A 14,290-nucleotide genomic window follows, 5' to 3' on the forward strand; every position below is an offset into this window, starting at 1 on the left:
TCTGATCGCCAGACAGCTAAGATAAATGTCTGGCAAGAGCTGGAATACAAAAACTGCCCGTCAAACTTTTTCTTTCTCAAAGTACTCGTAAAATCTGTGAAGGACACAGCGAAGCCGGTATCTGCTATATCTGCCTCTTTACTGCGAGAGAGCTAGGAGAATATTTTGAAACAGACCACATAAATGGTCCACATGCTGCATTAAAAAAAAAGAGAAGTCACAGTAAATTCAGCGGCATCATTTCAGGAGAGCAAGCTTTCCGCTCAGTATGACTTGAGCAAAACTCAGTGCCGCCACAGATGTGTGATCACTCAAAAGTTCAGAGAAGGAGGTACGATAAATGCGCAGGCTGTTATGACTCACCCGGGTTGACGGATTCATTCATAACTAAAGGCTCATAAACAAGTGCAAAATTCACAGTCATACTATGAGGCTTATAATAACCCTCCACCCACCTATCTACGTCAAATTAAAGTCTTTTTCATTTTTTAAATAGACCAGAAGTTGGAGAAGCTGTATGACCTCCCACACACCACCTTGATGAAATCATCATTTGTCATAATAATCATTCATTACAAGTGATTCAAGCCTATGTTTTTTTAATCGTCATTTTTAGCGGCGGAGGTACATTTAAGATAATCCTTTATTAGTCACGCAGTGGAGAAATTTGCAGCATTACAGCAGCAGAGTGGATAGTGCAAACAAGCGACATAAGTAAAAAAAAACTTGATATAAACAGGTATACTAAATAAGTAATCACACAGTAAAGAATAATAAATATATATACAGTATATTAATATATATATTAAGACATTTCTATCACATGGAGAAGAGGGTGTTGTTCAGAAAGAAAAAACATATTGGTAGTAACAGCTGAAAGTCCATTTTAATCAAAGCCATGCAGTGAACGTACTCTCTGGCCATATGGAGGAGGTCCGGCTCCTCAGATGTGAAGCATGGGAAATTAGCACGCATTTGTAGGCAGAACGCGGGTGGTGGGCTAGATCACAGGGAGGCTTATAAGCCTTGAAGAGCCACAGAGTGCTCATAAAGAGGCCAAATTAACATGCAAAGCTCAAATGGCCTCTGTTTCTCTCTCTAACTCCCATTATTTACCAGTTTAATTTACTATTGCAGATTATGTTGGTGATAGACACTGTGCTGCAAGAGGACTGTAAAGGAGAACATTTCTGTTCTGTATTCAAACCTTTATGAGAGCTCTCATGATGCAATCACAGCCATAAAATAAGTCCTTCACTTCCATCGTCTTATTACTTACAGATTTACTTTTACTGTTATTTGTCCAGGTCTTTATCTTTTTTCCCCTAAGCCTCCCTAAACTTATTCGCTCTCCTCTCTTCTTCAAGGTTTCCATTCCACTTGTTTGCCTCTCCAAACCATAAGGTTTGTCACTGCTTGTTGGTTGTCTTATTTTGGCCTAACATCTGAGAGCCAAGATGCATGGCTCTCTCTCTCTCTCTCTCTCCCTCGGAGAGAGATAATTACTCAGGGATATCCTCCTACCCATCAAACACTCCCTTGTTATTTCTTTTTTTCTCTCCCAGCTTCTTGTTAGGTAGGAAATGCGACAAGCTTTGTCTTCTTTATGTGATGATTCTGAGCAGTTGTTGTGTCGCAACTTTGAGAAGCCTTTCTCTCAGTCTTTCATCTAGCTGTCAGGTATCTAGCGTCAATTAAGTGGTAACTTACATGCTGGTCGCTGGTTGGCTCTTTCTTGCTGGGAGTGCAGAGCTCACTGTTAAAGCTGTTGCAGATTGGAAGCTGATGTAGCGATGGGTGAGCAGGGTGATGATGCTTGTGTGGAGTGTTTAGCGATGAAGTGCGTGGGGGCTGAGCATCTACAATGAAGAGCTCCCTTCCATTATTTATAACACTTCTCAATATGACCTAGTTTACTGCACAGCAGTAACCACTGTTCTCTTTGCTATCTATCTATCTATCTATCTATCTATCTATCTATCTATCTATCTATCTATCTATCTATCTATCTATCTATCTATCTATCTATCTATCTATCTATCTATCTATCTATCTATCTATCTATCATCCATCTATCTCAAACAGGCATTTCTGTCCATAGCCACCCACACAGCACCCTCTGAACTGTTCAATCGGCTACAAATTGTAATGCTTCTTATTTATGTCAAAGAAAAAAATAATGTGTCGCTGTAAAACCTTCACTTAAGGCCCTGAGGGACGACTGAGAGAGAGTTTGCCTGGAAGGTCAAGGACAGATTTCAGATTTTGTTCAGGTGACAAATGATAATGGCTGTTTTGTGGAGTCCCCCCCCCCTCTTCCATGGCTTGATCTCTTCTTAGGAGTGTTGAATTAGTCTGTGTGGGGTGTAAGCTTTTGGGTGCATTAGGGCTGCAACTAATGATAGTTTCATCATTGATATTCTGTAGATACATTTTTTTCACTGTGTTGCTTAATTGTTTAGTCTATTAAATGTCATAAATGACAACCTTATGAGCACATCTCTGCTAAACACAAGATTTAAAGTGGTGCTTTTGTGTGATTCTTTGTGTGGAGAAACTCTGTTTTACAAACATTTGTCAATTAAATCAACTAGTCAATTAGTTATGAGTCAAAAGTGTTAGTTGAATAAGAATTTATCTGGTCAAGGACAACTAATTGATTAAAGTAATTTACTTAAAGTAAGTAAAGAGCATCAGGAAATTAGACATCATCAATGTCCTCTCTGGAGGAAGTTAAGGGAAGGACAGAACAGAACCATCATTGATAGTAATTGACTTTCAAAGTACGAAAATGATAAACAGGGTGGTGGGGGGAGAAGGATAGAAAAGTGAAAAAGGTAGTTTTTCAGTTTAAGTAACGTCTAGACAATCCCCAACCTGAAACTCTCTCCCAGAATAATAATGAGCTCCCAGGAGTGCCATGCCCCGCCCCCCCCCCCCCCCCCATATCCCCATACCCTCTGCTTATTCCAAAGTCAAATGTTTGCCTGTCGACAGCAGCAGGGCTCCTTAATGTAAACCCCTAGAGCTGCCTCCCTCTTTAGGTGGAGCCAGTATCTCATTTGAATTCAGGATGCGTTCAACCCAGTTCTGTTGGCAACCCCGTTTCTCATTCAATACTACTTGCTCTTACTTTGTGTTTCATTTTGCATTTCCTACACCTGCACCCCCACCTTCCACAAGCTCCCAACACCCAAACACGAGTATCACCTCACTCGTATCTGTCTGAATGTACTGCTTCATCTTGGATTTTTTTTGTTGTTGTATGTGTTTGACATTGTGTGGCAACAATATCCAGACTTAAGATATCCAGAAATCCAGAGAAACAGATGAGACCCACCCAGAGTGCTTTTCATCAACATTTACAGTGTGTGTTGCTAAGGCCAAATCACTACGTTAAATGCTTTTTCCATCCCCATAAAATGTTTGTAAAGCAAATCTTTTGATTTTTAGATTAAAGGATGCCTTAAAGTTGTGTACACAATGTTTCCATTCCTTAAAATTAAAAGGATAGTCGAAATGATGTTTGGTTTCAGTGCTGTAATTAGCACATCATTAAATTAAAGTGCTGATGACAAAGGAATCATAAACAAGCGATATATCCACAAGTTAACGATCAAAAAAATAAGGCAAGGGGAAAAAAAGCCCCCGTTTGGATACAAAAAAAATTGCAAAGCCATGCCAGTTTGATATAAATAAACAGGTTTTAACTCCACTGCCTTAAAAAGTTTTGGGTGTGTGGGGCTAATATTGGGTTAAAACTGGACAAACAATCAATACTAATAATACAAATGGTACATAAGTAAACAAGTAAGTTAAATACATGCACACACAAACACTGACCCAATAGGCAGATAAAGATAGCTGAATTAAAGGCTCACCCTAAAAGTTGCTGCAGATTCCTTCTAATCCTTAATATTGGAGGATAGCTGAATCATCGATGGATTCAAGTGCTATAAAGAAATACATCATTCAATAATTATAATGAATGTAATACTGATGTCAAAGAAATCTACAGGTAAATAAAGGCGAGGACAAACATTCATTTGACGTTACTCTCCAGCAACCTATAAGGATTATAAATGATTGTAGATTTGTTGCCTTTACCTAGATGGTTATGTTGATAAATTCTAGTTCGTAAGCTACCAGTTTCACCTATGTAGATCTTTTAACAAGAGGTACACCGAATACATAGATATGTAGTGTCTAATATTATATGTAATTATCGCAATACACTCTCCCCACAAACCGCTGGTTTTTAGTAGAGATGGGGAAGTATTTCGTAATTCACATATCGGTCTGAGGTTACCGATCCACGCACTGATCCGTTTAAATAGGTACTAATAGTGGCAAATTTCCCTCTGGACAGAAAAAGAGATACACATGATAAACAACACATTACTATCGTTTGTATATTCACAGTTAAAGTCCTCTAACTTACAGACGGGCAAACATGGCCGGTGTACCATTTGTTTTATCATAGCGACGGTTTTCCGGCTTGTTAAAACAGGCAGTGAGAGTCACTCACAGGGCTCTCAATAAAGATTCATTCAAAACACTCAACTAGTCCGTGTGAACAACCTGACATGGCCGGCCGTTTGTTTTGTCCCAGTCAGTGACAGTCTTTCGACTCTTTAAACGGATGGTGAGAGTTTCTCACTGTGCTTTCAATAAACAATTCAACATTTAGGCAACCTCCAGCCTGTATAAATTATATAGTTTGTCGTAAATGTACCTCTACTGGAGCTGATTTCTAAATCTGCATGGTAACCATAGCAACCTCGCACCTCTGTTCAATGTCCGAGACAAACCGACCTCTGGCCTCGCATTTTATTACTTGATAAAAATGAATTTGTTTATATTAAAACACCAAACCTAGTTTTGTAACAAAGCAGATTGAAGAACAAGTCACATATATTCTTCTTTTTAATTTATTAGATAGGTTTTTTTGGATAGTGTAGATATTTATTTCTCTACACAGTTCTTGGACTTTTATTTAAATAATTTACTTTGAAAGCTTCTTAGCATTCCTCATTGAAATTCTCGTATTACTTTTGAACTCATTGTTAGAAATCTACTAGTAGTTGATAATTGCTGTGCATTTTCTTTTTTAAAACAATAGGAATTTTCACTCCTACACCTATTTGTATGTGCAGCCTACTTAACCTACAGTTCAAATACATTGCTTTGAAAGGAGTTTAAATGTAATGCAAAATTGCAATGCAAAAAAGCTCAACTTTTTTATGAGCATCTTGAAAGTATGTTTTCGAGACAGAATTCAGAAATTAAAATTGTTTGGAATATGTTATAATAAATGGAACCACCGACATTGTGTTTTCTCTACGTCTTGGCTCCACCTAGACAGTTGATTAACTTATTTTTATCTCTAAGTCTCTAAATCTCTGAAGCCTAGAGGCTATTCATCTCGATTTAAAGCAGAAAAGGGAGTGCGAGTGGCCACCCCTATATCCTCACTATAAGTACATATCCTATGAAACCTGATTTGGGAGTTAATAATGTGAGGATGATAGCTAGTTTTATGCAATAGGGCATGCCTTTCTGTATTTTTAAAGTTCACATTTGTGGCCATTCTTTTTTTTAAACCGCTATCAAATAGGAGAAGAAAACCCTGTGTAAACAGGAATTCCACCTTTTGCCATTGGTGGTTAAATGGGGATCAACAATGTTTCGAATGATGGTGAACTAGACTTCATTTCAAATAGAATAAGTTTCTATAAATAAGTCTTTGGTAAAAATCGATTTAAATTGTTGTTTGCTGAAACTGTTAAAACATTTATATTCTGTTCCCAGCTTCATGGTGTTTGTTCACTTCACTTCTGTGTTTATTTATCTTCGGCTCCCTCATGTTGGAGAGCGAGCCCTCTCACGTGCCCAGTTTCACTAACAAGTCCTTCGCCTCTCTCCATCAGATCACCACAGAATATAAATTAGCGTCCTTGTAAATAGTTTATCGCTAATGAGCACAGCCTGTTAGTGCTGAAATGTGGCACTGCTTTTGAAAAAACTTCCTTGATTTTGCCGCGGTAACAAACTTTGGTTGATCATGTTTTCCCGGCAGAGGAAGCGTCAGTGCAAACCTGTCGGTGTTTTGCATTGAGTATGTGTGCGCATGTAGCCGCTTGCCAGTGTGTGTTTCTGTGCTTTTCCTTCCCTCTGTGGTTCTGTGGTTTCACACGTGTCCATTAAGAAGATCCCATTAATCAGGAGGGACATGAACCACGTCTTTTCACCTCATATTTCCACTCTGTCATCCACAAACAAGGCACTCTGTTAAAGATTTCAAAGTCACTTACATTCCACCCCTATCATTCCAAAAGCCACAACAAGGGGGGCTTTCTAAACTGCTCCTAGCCTTTTCATGGACAGTAACAAAGTGTTGTCCTTGAGGCTGAATTTGGAGGAGATTCTACCGCGTGTCAGCAAAGCGAAATGGCTGATTGTGAAGGGTAGGATTCTAGAGCACACTTGCGTGTTTGTGTGTGTGGGTGTGTGTGTGTGTGTGTGCTCGGCCTGATTTTGGCTCCAAGCAGATGAAGAAGGGACAAAGCCTGCTGGTGTGTAATGTATCACTGTCTGCCACCCTACCCACCCAAACACATATGTTCACACATAACCACACAGGCAGCCAGACGGGTACGACGTGACCCCCAGCGCCCCAACAGAGCCAGAGACGTCTGCTGTTTGACGGTGTGTCAGCAGGCCCAGATAAAGTCTGCCGCCAGCTCTCCACAGAGCTTGTCCTCCCTCCTGCCGGCCAGCTAGACGTTTCCACACACGGCCGACCATGTGACCTCACCTTCCCAGAGTCCTTTACACAGCCTGCTATGCACTGCTGTGTCTTATAAACGAGCGGTCACACACACTGCGACTCACTTAGCTAAACTGCGCTGTGCCATGCGATCGGGCTCAAGCTGCACAAATCATTTTACATTAACGATAAGTCAAATAACTTCATGTAATGTGGAAGGTAATAGTGACAAACCCACACATCACCTAACTCTCCTAAGGTGGTAATATGTCAATGTTCCGTTCCCAGACTAGCCGACAAGTGGCCAAAAATCAATACATTCAACAAGTCACACACACTTTAGAATTTGTTACATAGTGTATTTCCCTGCAAACGGCTTTTAGGGGTAATTTCACCGGAATAACAAAAACACATATTTCCTTACTTACTGCTGGTGGTATCCAACTATGGAGATATATCAGGTTTAATATGCCCAGGTTTTGAGATAAACTTCGCTGAGATTTCTGCCTCCAAGCCAATACAATGGATTAATGGAGTTTCGTTTGTGGTGCTTAAAGCATTGAAAAATTAGATTCAAAAAAATCATCAGAAACATCTCTTCTCTATGGAGCCCAGGAGTGGACATAGAGAGAGAAAAAAGATATAGAGGCCATGATTTGCTAATTCCCACGCATGACATATAATCCATTACCTCAATTTAATTAATTGGTTCCCAAGTTTTGATTCATTTGTGCACACAAGTTGTAATTCATGGCTTCAATTTAATTATACGTTCCCACATTTTGAAAACATTTTTGGCAAATTAAATAGGCCGTAGTTTTTGGCTTGCACAAGGCCAAGTCTTTCATTCTAGCTGCCACCTGCATGCACTTGTCCTTGGTCCCCTAGACTCTTAAATTAAGCTTTAATTTAGCTAGGGGATGAGTTATCAAGATATGTTCGCAACACTTGCGTTGCAAGGGATTATTGATAGTAAAAGGAGATCAGTGTTTCCCCATTGATTACTGCACGGCCACCATAGTTTCATGAACCAAAAATATTTTTACACTTCTCAACGGGTGTGGTTTGCGCCATCTGCATAAGGGATTCAACTCGGCAGGTCAGGGCTCAGGACAGGACAACCTGCAATCAGCACGACTGTCAACCGCATCAGGACCGTCCGCCGCGGTTGAGGCGATGACGGCAACCCAACCGACCCTTATTGAAACGCGGACCCATCTCGTTAACCATGCTTTGTGGGCATGCCTTTTTTGCTGTGTCATCACCATTCATATCTATACAACCGATGTATTTATGATTAAATTGTTACTAGAGCACAACAATGTTTAGCACAAAGTTCTTCATGGATCTAGCCTCTTTATTTTGAGGGCCCTGGAACACTTAATGGTTACTGGTGGATGTATGTAGGCTTCTTGAGGCAGGTGCACTGCATTTCATGCTTCGGGGATAAAGGATGGTCCGTTTTGCTTTCTCTCATTAAATTAACCAAAAAATGGGAACGATTTAATTAAATTGAGCACAAATTAATACATTTTGTCATAGATGTATTTATTTTCTTTCGATAGCCACTTGCCAGCCCCATCCTTTTCAAAGTCAGTGTAACTTCTAAACAGACCTCAGTAGCTGAAAACCATTACTGCAACGACACCGTTTCACTGCTTTGAGCATCAAAAGCAAAATCACTTTCACCTTAGTTGTATTGGGAGTGTAAGCATAAAAAAGTAAATACATCTAAAAGTGTCTGCATGGTTAGCAACAGGTAACTGCATTTTTTTTCTTTTTTCTAATTATGGTGAACCACCCTTTATTACAACTTTTCTCAGCTTCTGCCAACTCTCTCTCTTTTTTTCTGTCTATTTTAAAGTCAAATTCAAAACAGCGTTTTTGGCATGACCATAATAAAATACAGAATTGCCAAAGCACTGTACTGTCCTCTCTCTCACACACACTCACGTAAACAGTCACCTCCAGCAGGAAGCAGAATTGGGCTGTCAGTCAACTGGACAACCTTAAAAAGGGCACAGAACCCTGCAGGAGATATTAATGAAAGAATTACAGCACCGAAACCCAATCACACACAGAGACAGTACAGTACAAGGCCTGCCTGAATTGAGACGGCACAAAATCCACCAAGCCAGCTGTTCCAACATTATCTCCATCACGTTCGCAAATGAATGCATCTTTTGTTAAGGGGGTAAGACAGTTGGGTGCATTGTTTTGCCTCCTAAACTGTCAAGACAATAATCTGGCACCGCGCTCAGACTCGACAGTGTATCAAATATCTGGCTCGTTCACTTTTTCCTGTCCTTCCTCTACACCTCCTGTGTGTCCCCTTGACTTTCTCCTTGACTTGCTGCTTTAATAATGAAGCAGAGAGATAACAATCTTCCATTGTTGTTCACCATTATTCTAATAAGACGATCATTAATTTGATTTCAAGGATATTTCTAGTGTATGTGTGTGTGTGTGTGTGTGTGTGTGTGTGTGTGTGTGTGTGTGTGTGTGTGTGTGTGTGTGTGTGTGTGTGTGTGAATACAGTATGTTTACTGACCTTGGCAGTGTACACATGCTAGTGATGAGAGCCAGTATTGGCAGAGTGAAACAGACACAGCTTTCTTTTTTTCCCCCTGAAATGGGACTTCATTAAACTCATCCTTCTGTTTTGTTGCTGGTTATGTCTGTATTAATGTGGATACAAAACAAATAAGTATACATTGATTCATATGTACCATCTATATCCTTCAGTCTCTCCGTTTTTTTGCAGGAGATGTTCACACCGGAGTGCAAGTTCAAGGAGTCTGTTTTTGAGAACTACTATGTGATCTACTCGTCCACTGTGTACCGGCAGCAGGAGTCGGGCCGGGCCTGGTTCCTTGGCCTCACCAAGGAGGGACAAGTCATGAAGGGCAACCGGGTCAAGAAGACTAAGCCCTCGTCCCACTTTGTGCCCAGGCCCATCGAAGGTATGAGAAAGACAAAATGTTTTTTGGAACAGTTTTAAACTTAGAACTTTTCTAAATTGGGTTTGTTCCTTTTTTTGGTTATGCATGTACTTCCAGTTTACTTTAAATTGTGGTTACTATGCTGGTAATTACTTTAGAATTTCAAGTTGTTTTCATTTAACCAAGCCCAGAAAACAATCAAGAAGGATACTGAAAAATTGTTTAACTCTTGAATTTAAAATGTTTCGATTTAGCAGACGACTATAGTTTCAGATACTATATTAGCAACAAGGAGTTTTTAATAAACAAATTATCTTGCCATGACAAGACGGTGCATTTACTGTGATGGATTACCGTTTTAGTTTTAATTCTCTAAAAGTTCCATTATTGAAATTTGTGCTCTGAAGATAGGAAAGATTTATGGTTTAGGGTTGGCAGTCATTTTAGGTGTACACATTTAAAGTTAATAGACTTTGACATTTTTTAATAGTTTTAGGAAATTTTCTTATTCACTTTCTTGCTGAAAGTCAGAAGAAAGAATATCGATACCACTCATGTCTGTATGCTTAATATGATAATAAAACCACAGACTGCAACGTCACCCATTGGTTTGTGGACTACGGATTTTAAGCCTTGAATTTGGCATTTTAGTCTCAACTTTACTCAGGGACCATGATTTACTAAAACACCATGCTGTATTGAAGAAGACTTGAAACTAGCGATTAGGACCATAAACTCGTGTTTACAATGTTTACTGAGGAGTAAATCAAGTAAGCAGTAGGATTATTTTCTCATAGACTTCTATACAATCACTTCATTTTGCAACTGGAGGAGTAGCCCCTCCTGGACATTACGAAGAATTCAAGTTTAAGCACTTCCACATCGGCTTCACTTTTCAGAACCATCAGTTGGTTAGCTAAGCTTTACAATGGGAAACAGTTGGCCTGGCTCAGCACAAAGGTAGAAAACGATCGATCTACCAGCACCTCTCAATTTACAAACAATAATAAACCTCTAAATCTCACCAACACATTACATCTTGTTTCTTTGATCCATGCAAAAACAGAAGCTGTGGTTTTATCACCACTTTTTTACAACCCTGTTTTTGAACCTAACAAACTAACGGGATCATTTGTGAAATTTAGTTGTATGTGGGTAGAACTTGTCACCATTTTAAAGAGCCAGGCAAGTGTACCCCTGTCTCCAGTCTTTATGCTAAGCTAAGCTAGTTGACTGCTATCTGAAACTGTAGAGAGTAGTGTTGATCTTCTCATCTTACTTTCCGCAAAAAAAAGCTAATGTTTAATGTATTTCCCAAAACGCTGAGCTATCATTTTAAGTCTATTGTTTTGACAGTCAGACTCAAGAAGAATACCCTCATTCATTCATTTTGTGCATTTCTTTAGCTGGTGTGGGTTTATTTTTAAATGAAAAACGTCTAAAGTGTTTCTAGAGAGAGCATCGTTTGATCTAATGAAAACTTGTCAAGCAATGTGACAAAAAAAAAGTGCTTACATAGCCCTAATTCTCTGTCTAGTAAAAGTGTCCCTCCAGCCTCACACCTGACCTTGTCTCTATCTCCACATCCATCTCTTCAATCTGCTCTCCATTGTCCCCCTCCTCTCTTTGTCCTTTCGTTTGGTTTGGTTTGGTTTGGTTTCGTCTCGTCTCGTCTCTTCCTCCTCCTTTCCTCTTTTTACATCTCCATTACAGTTTGTATGTACAGGGAGCCGTCCATGCATGAGATAGAGGACAAGCACCGCTCCAGGAAGAGCTCAGGGACTCCCACCATGAATGGAGGAAAAGCTGTCAATCAGGACTCCACATAGCAGCGGGGGGAGGGGCTTCCAGCAGGGGGAGTGGCTTCATCCGGACTCAGGGGGAGGGGCCACGGGAAAACTCACCACCACCCCCCAAAAAAGAAATACGCGCCACCATCCCCTCTGAAAAAAAAAAAACAGGGCGTTGCGACGACGAGGAGCTATTACTGTACAACCAAGACAACAAAAACAGAACTGAACTCTTGCCTGTGAAAACCTTTTAGATGAATTAATATCACTCCAGAGGATCTATATATATGAAAAGAAAAAAAACATTTTCAATCAGGACTTGACCAACATTTTATGCAAAAAAAATAGAAAAAGCTGTGATAAACAAACTAAGTAATGGTGGTCTCTCTTCACACAAATACAAATATCTATCATTTCCAATTTATGCTGTGAAAAACAAGCTTTAATACATGTTAAATTTTCATACATTGGTTTCTTTTCTAAATGCTATTGCACTCTCATATGCTTTATTGTGTTATTGTTGTCAGTAATAACTATAACATCCTCATCATTAATAATCAGTTGTATTTTATCATTCCAGTTACTATCATGGTTATTCTGGCTTTATTTTTATTTTGAAATTAGAGAAAGTGGGTTTTTTTTCTCTCTCATAGTTTGATCTTGAATGCACTGTCGCACTAACTGCTCTTGTGTGAGGGTATGACTGAATGTATTCGATAGTTCTCTGTGTTGGACTCCAATGGAAACAGAGTGCTTTGGGTGGGATGTAATTTACTCAGGTGTGTACTGTAAGTGGGATAGGACAGATGGGGTTGTTTCAAGTACTCTGACATGAACTCCCCTTTACTGTTCGGCAATGACGAGACGAGACTGATTCAAGCAATATAATAGAGAGCAGTCTAGTGTCTCTTAATAAAAGTAATAAGCTGACAGCACATCCCTGTGGTTGGTGTGTTTGTCAGTAGAGAAGACTGACAAAGAAAGTCGTACAAGTAGGTTAACTGTCTGAGTCAAGGAAAACTGTTTTGATATCACTTCAATATACTCTTTAACATTTGCAAGGATTTATTAGGTTTTAATTAAAGAGATTTCCAAATTTATCGAAAATGTTAAAGAAAAGTATTCTCACCAAAAGCCAAGGGGAAGATAATGACCAGCATCAGCACTATGAGCCATGGCCAAAAAACGGTCACTTCACATTTACACCTCAAAAAACCCCACAGATCCTTCCCCTGCTGTTAGCTCGGATAAAAATATAACCATATAACAGTAATCAAGCCTTTGAACCATTTGGATAAAAGACTTCTGCTGTTTCTTTCAAAGCAAAAGAAAGTTGTTTAGGCAGGCAGTGAGAATACGTGTTGACTAGTTTTTAAGACTATTTCTGTTAAGTTTTTATTGTGAAAGTATTCAAGATTTCTCAAAGGTTGTGGACAGGGTGCCTGACTGTTTATTAACTGTCTGATCTGACTTGTTGATGTTTTCAATATAAGGTCGCAAATCATTAAGACCGTCACAATGGAAGCAGAATGTCTCATTGAGGAACCAGTTCGTCTGGACTTAGCCGGGTTTAGGGGAGGATGTCTTCCCATGTCGGTGAGAGTATCTCCACCGTTTGTTTTCTCTCTCATGGTAGCCCATACAGTCTCCACCCTAACCCCCCTGGTTTTGTGACCCATGAAATGAGACATTTGCTGCATTGTGGAGGGAAGCTGCTCTTTCATAAATCAACATGCTGACAGGGCTGTACAAACAAGGTGAATTGACTGGTACGCAGCGTACACACATATGTATGCTACATAGCTTATTCCTAATCCCCAATTAGTTTGTCTAACTCAGGAAGTCTTATAATTGTCCCAAGAATGGGCCAGACTTAAAGACTGGCCGCTCGTTGTCCAGCACCCGTTGCACAAAGCCTGGCCACCGGTGTGGTGTTTAAGGAGGTCAGGACGGGGTCGATTGGGGTTTTTATCATTAACAAGTGGTGTACAGCTAAGTTTAGCCAGGTAAGGAAGGTTGGGAAAAGGGATCACAGGAGCCAAGACAAAGCATGAACATCGCATGACTGTAAGAGTTGATTTTGAGGTGAGCGCTAATAAAAGATTGTTTCAAATTTGGGGAGTATAAATCCAAAACATTTTTATGCAACGTTTTAATGCAAGTTTCTAATCTCTGCTAAGTCTGGTTGAAATTGTATGCTACCTTTGGTGATATGTACAGTAAAATAGCACACATTCAGTTGCACAGAGCAAACTGCAGTTATCATAGATCTGGCTTTATGCCATGGGCCTTGGTCCATAGCTGGTTCATTAACGGTAGATTAGTTTTACTTCCACAGCACCTACCCAACAGTGATACATACAGTATATTAGACGTGAGACTGAAAGTCAACAGGCAAGACCAGCATATAAAAGTATCTTTTTTAATAAAGGTTTATATTGGTGCAAATGAGATACATGTGGACTTAAAGCAATGCATGAAATTGGATGTACTCGATGTCAACCGTTGACAGCAGAATGAGAGGATTTGAGAAAGGGATGAATAAAGCAAGGAGGTAAAAAGTAGCTGATGTGAGAGAGCGGTAAAGGGGAACACTTTTCAGGAGGTTTATTGATTTATGAAAGGGCGACCAAAGGCTTTGGTTGTACGTGATATTAAGTAGAATTTATTATTTTATGTTTGCAGATGATTTCACTGCATTGGAACACGCTCATATATGCATTATGAATTGTGAGATGAAATAAAAAAAATAAAAATATGCATTGATAATAAAAATCAGAATGAAGTTA

At 39.6% G+C, this 14,290-nt stretch overlaps 1 protein-coding gene across 3 annotated transcripts in view; it reads left to right on the forward strand.

The window, feature by feature from the left end:
- fgf12a (fibroblast growth factor 12a) overlaps positions 1 to 14,290 on the forward strand; it is a 30,877-nt gene extending 16,587 nt beyond the window's left edge. For all 3 annotated transcript variants that reach the window (XM_054623832.1, XM_054623818.1, XM_054623826.1), the window contains 2 exons: positions 9,534 to 9,732; positions 11,425 to 14,290. In XM_054623832.1, coding sequence (XP_054479807.1) covers positions 9,534 to 9,732; positions 11,425 to 11,540 — 315 coding nt within the window. In that variant the 3' untranslated portion in view covers positions 11,541 to 14,290. The remainder of the gene's footprint in view (positions 1 to 9,533; positions 9,733 to 11,424) is intronic.

Source organism: Anoplopoma fimbria, chromosome 3, assembly GCF_027596085.1.
Source record: "Anoplopoma fimbria isolate UVic2021 breed Golden Eagle Sablefish chromosome 3, Afim_UVic_2022, whole genome shotgun sequence".
In the NCBI taxonomy this organism is placed as follows: domain Eukaryota; kingdom Metazoa; phylum Chordata; class Actinopteri; order Perciformes; family Anoplopomatidae; genus Anoplopoma; species Anoplopoma fimbria.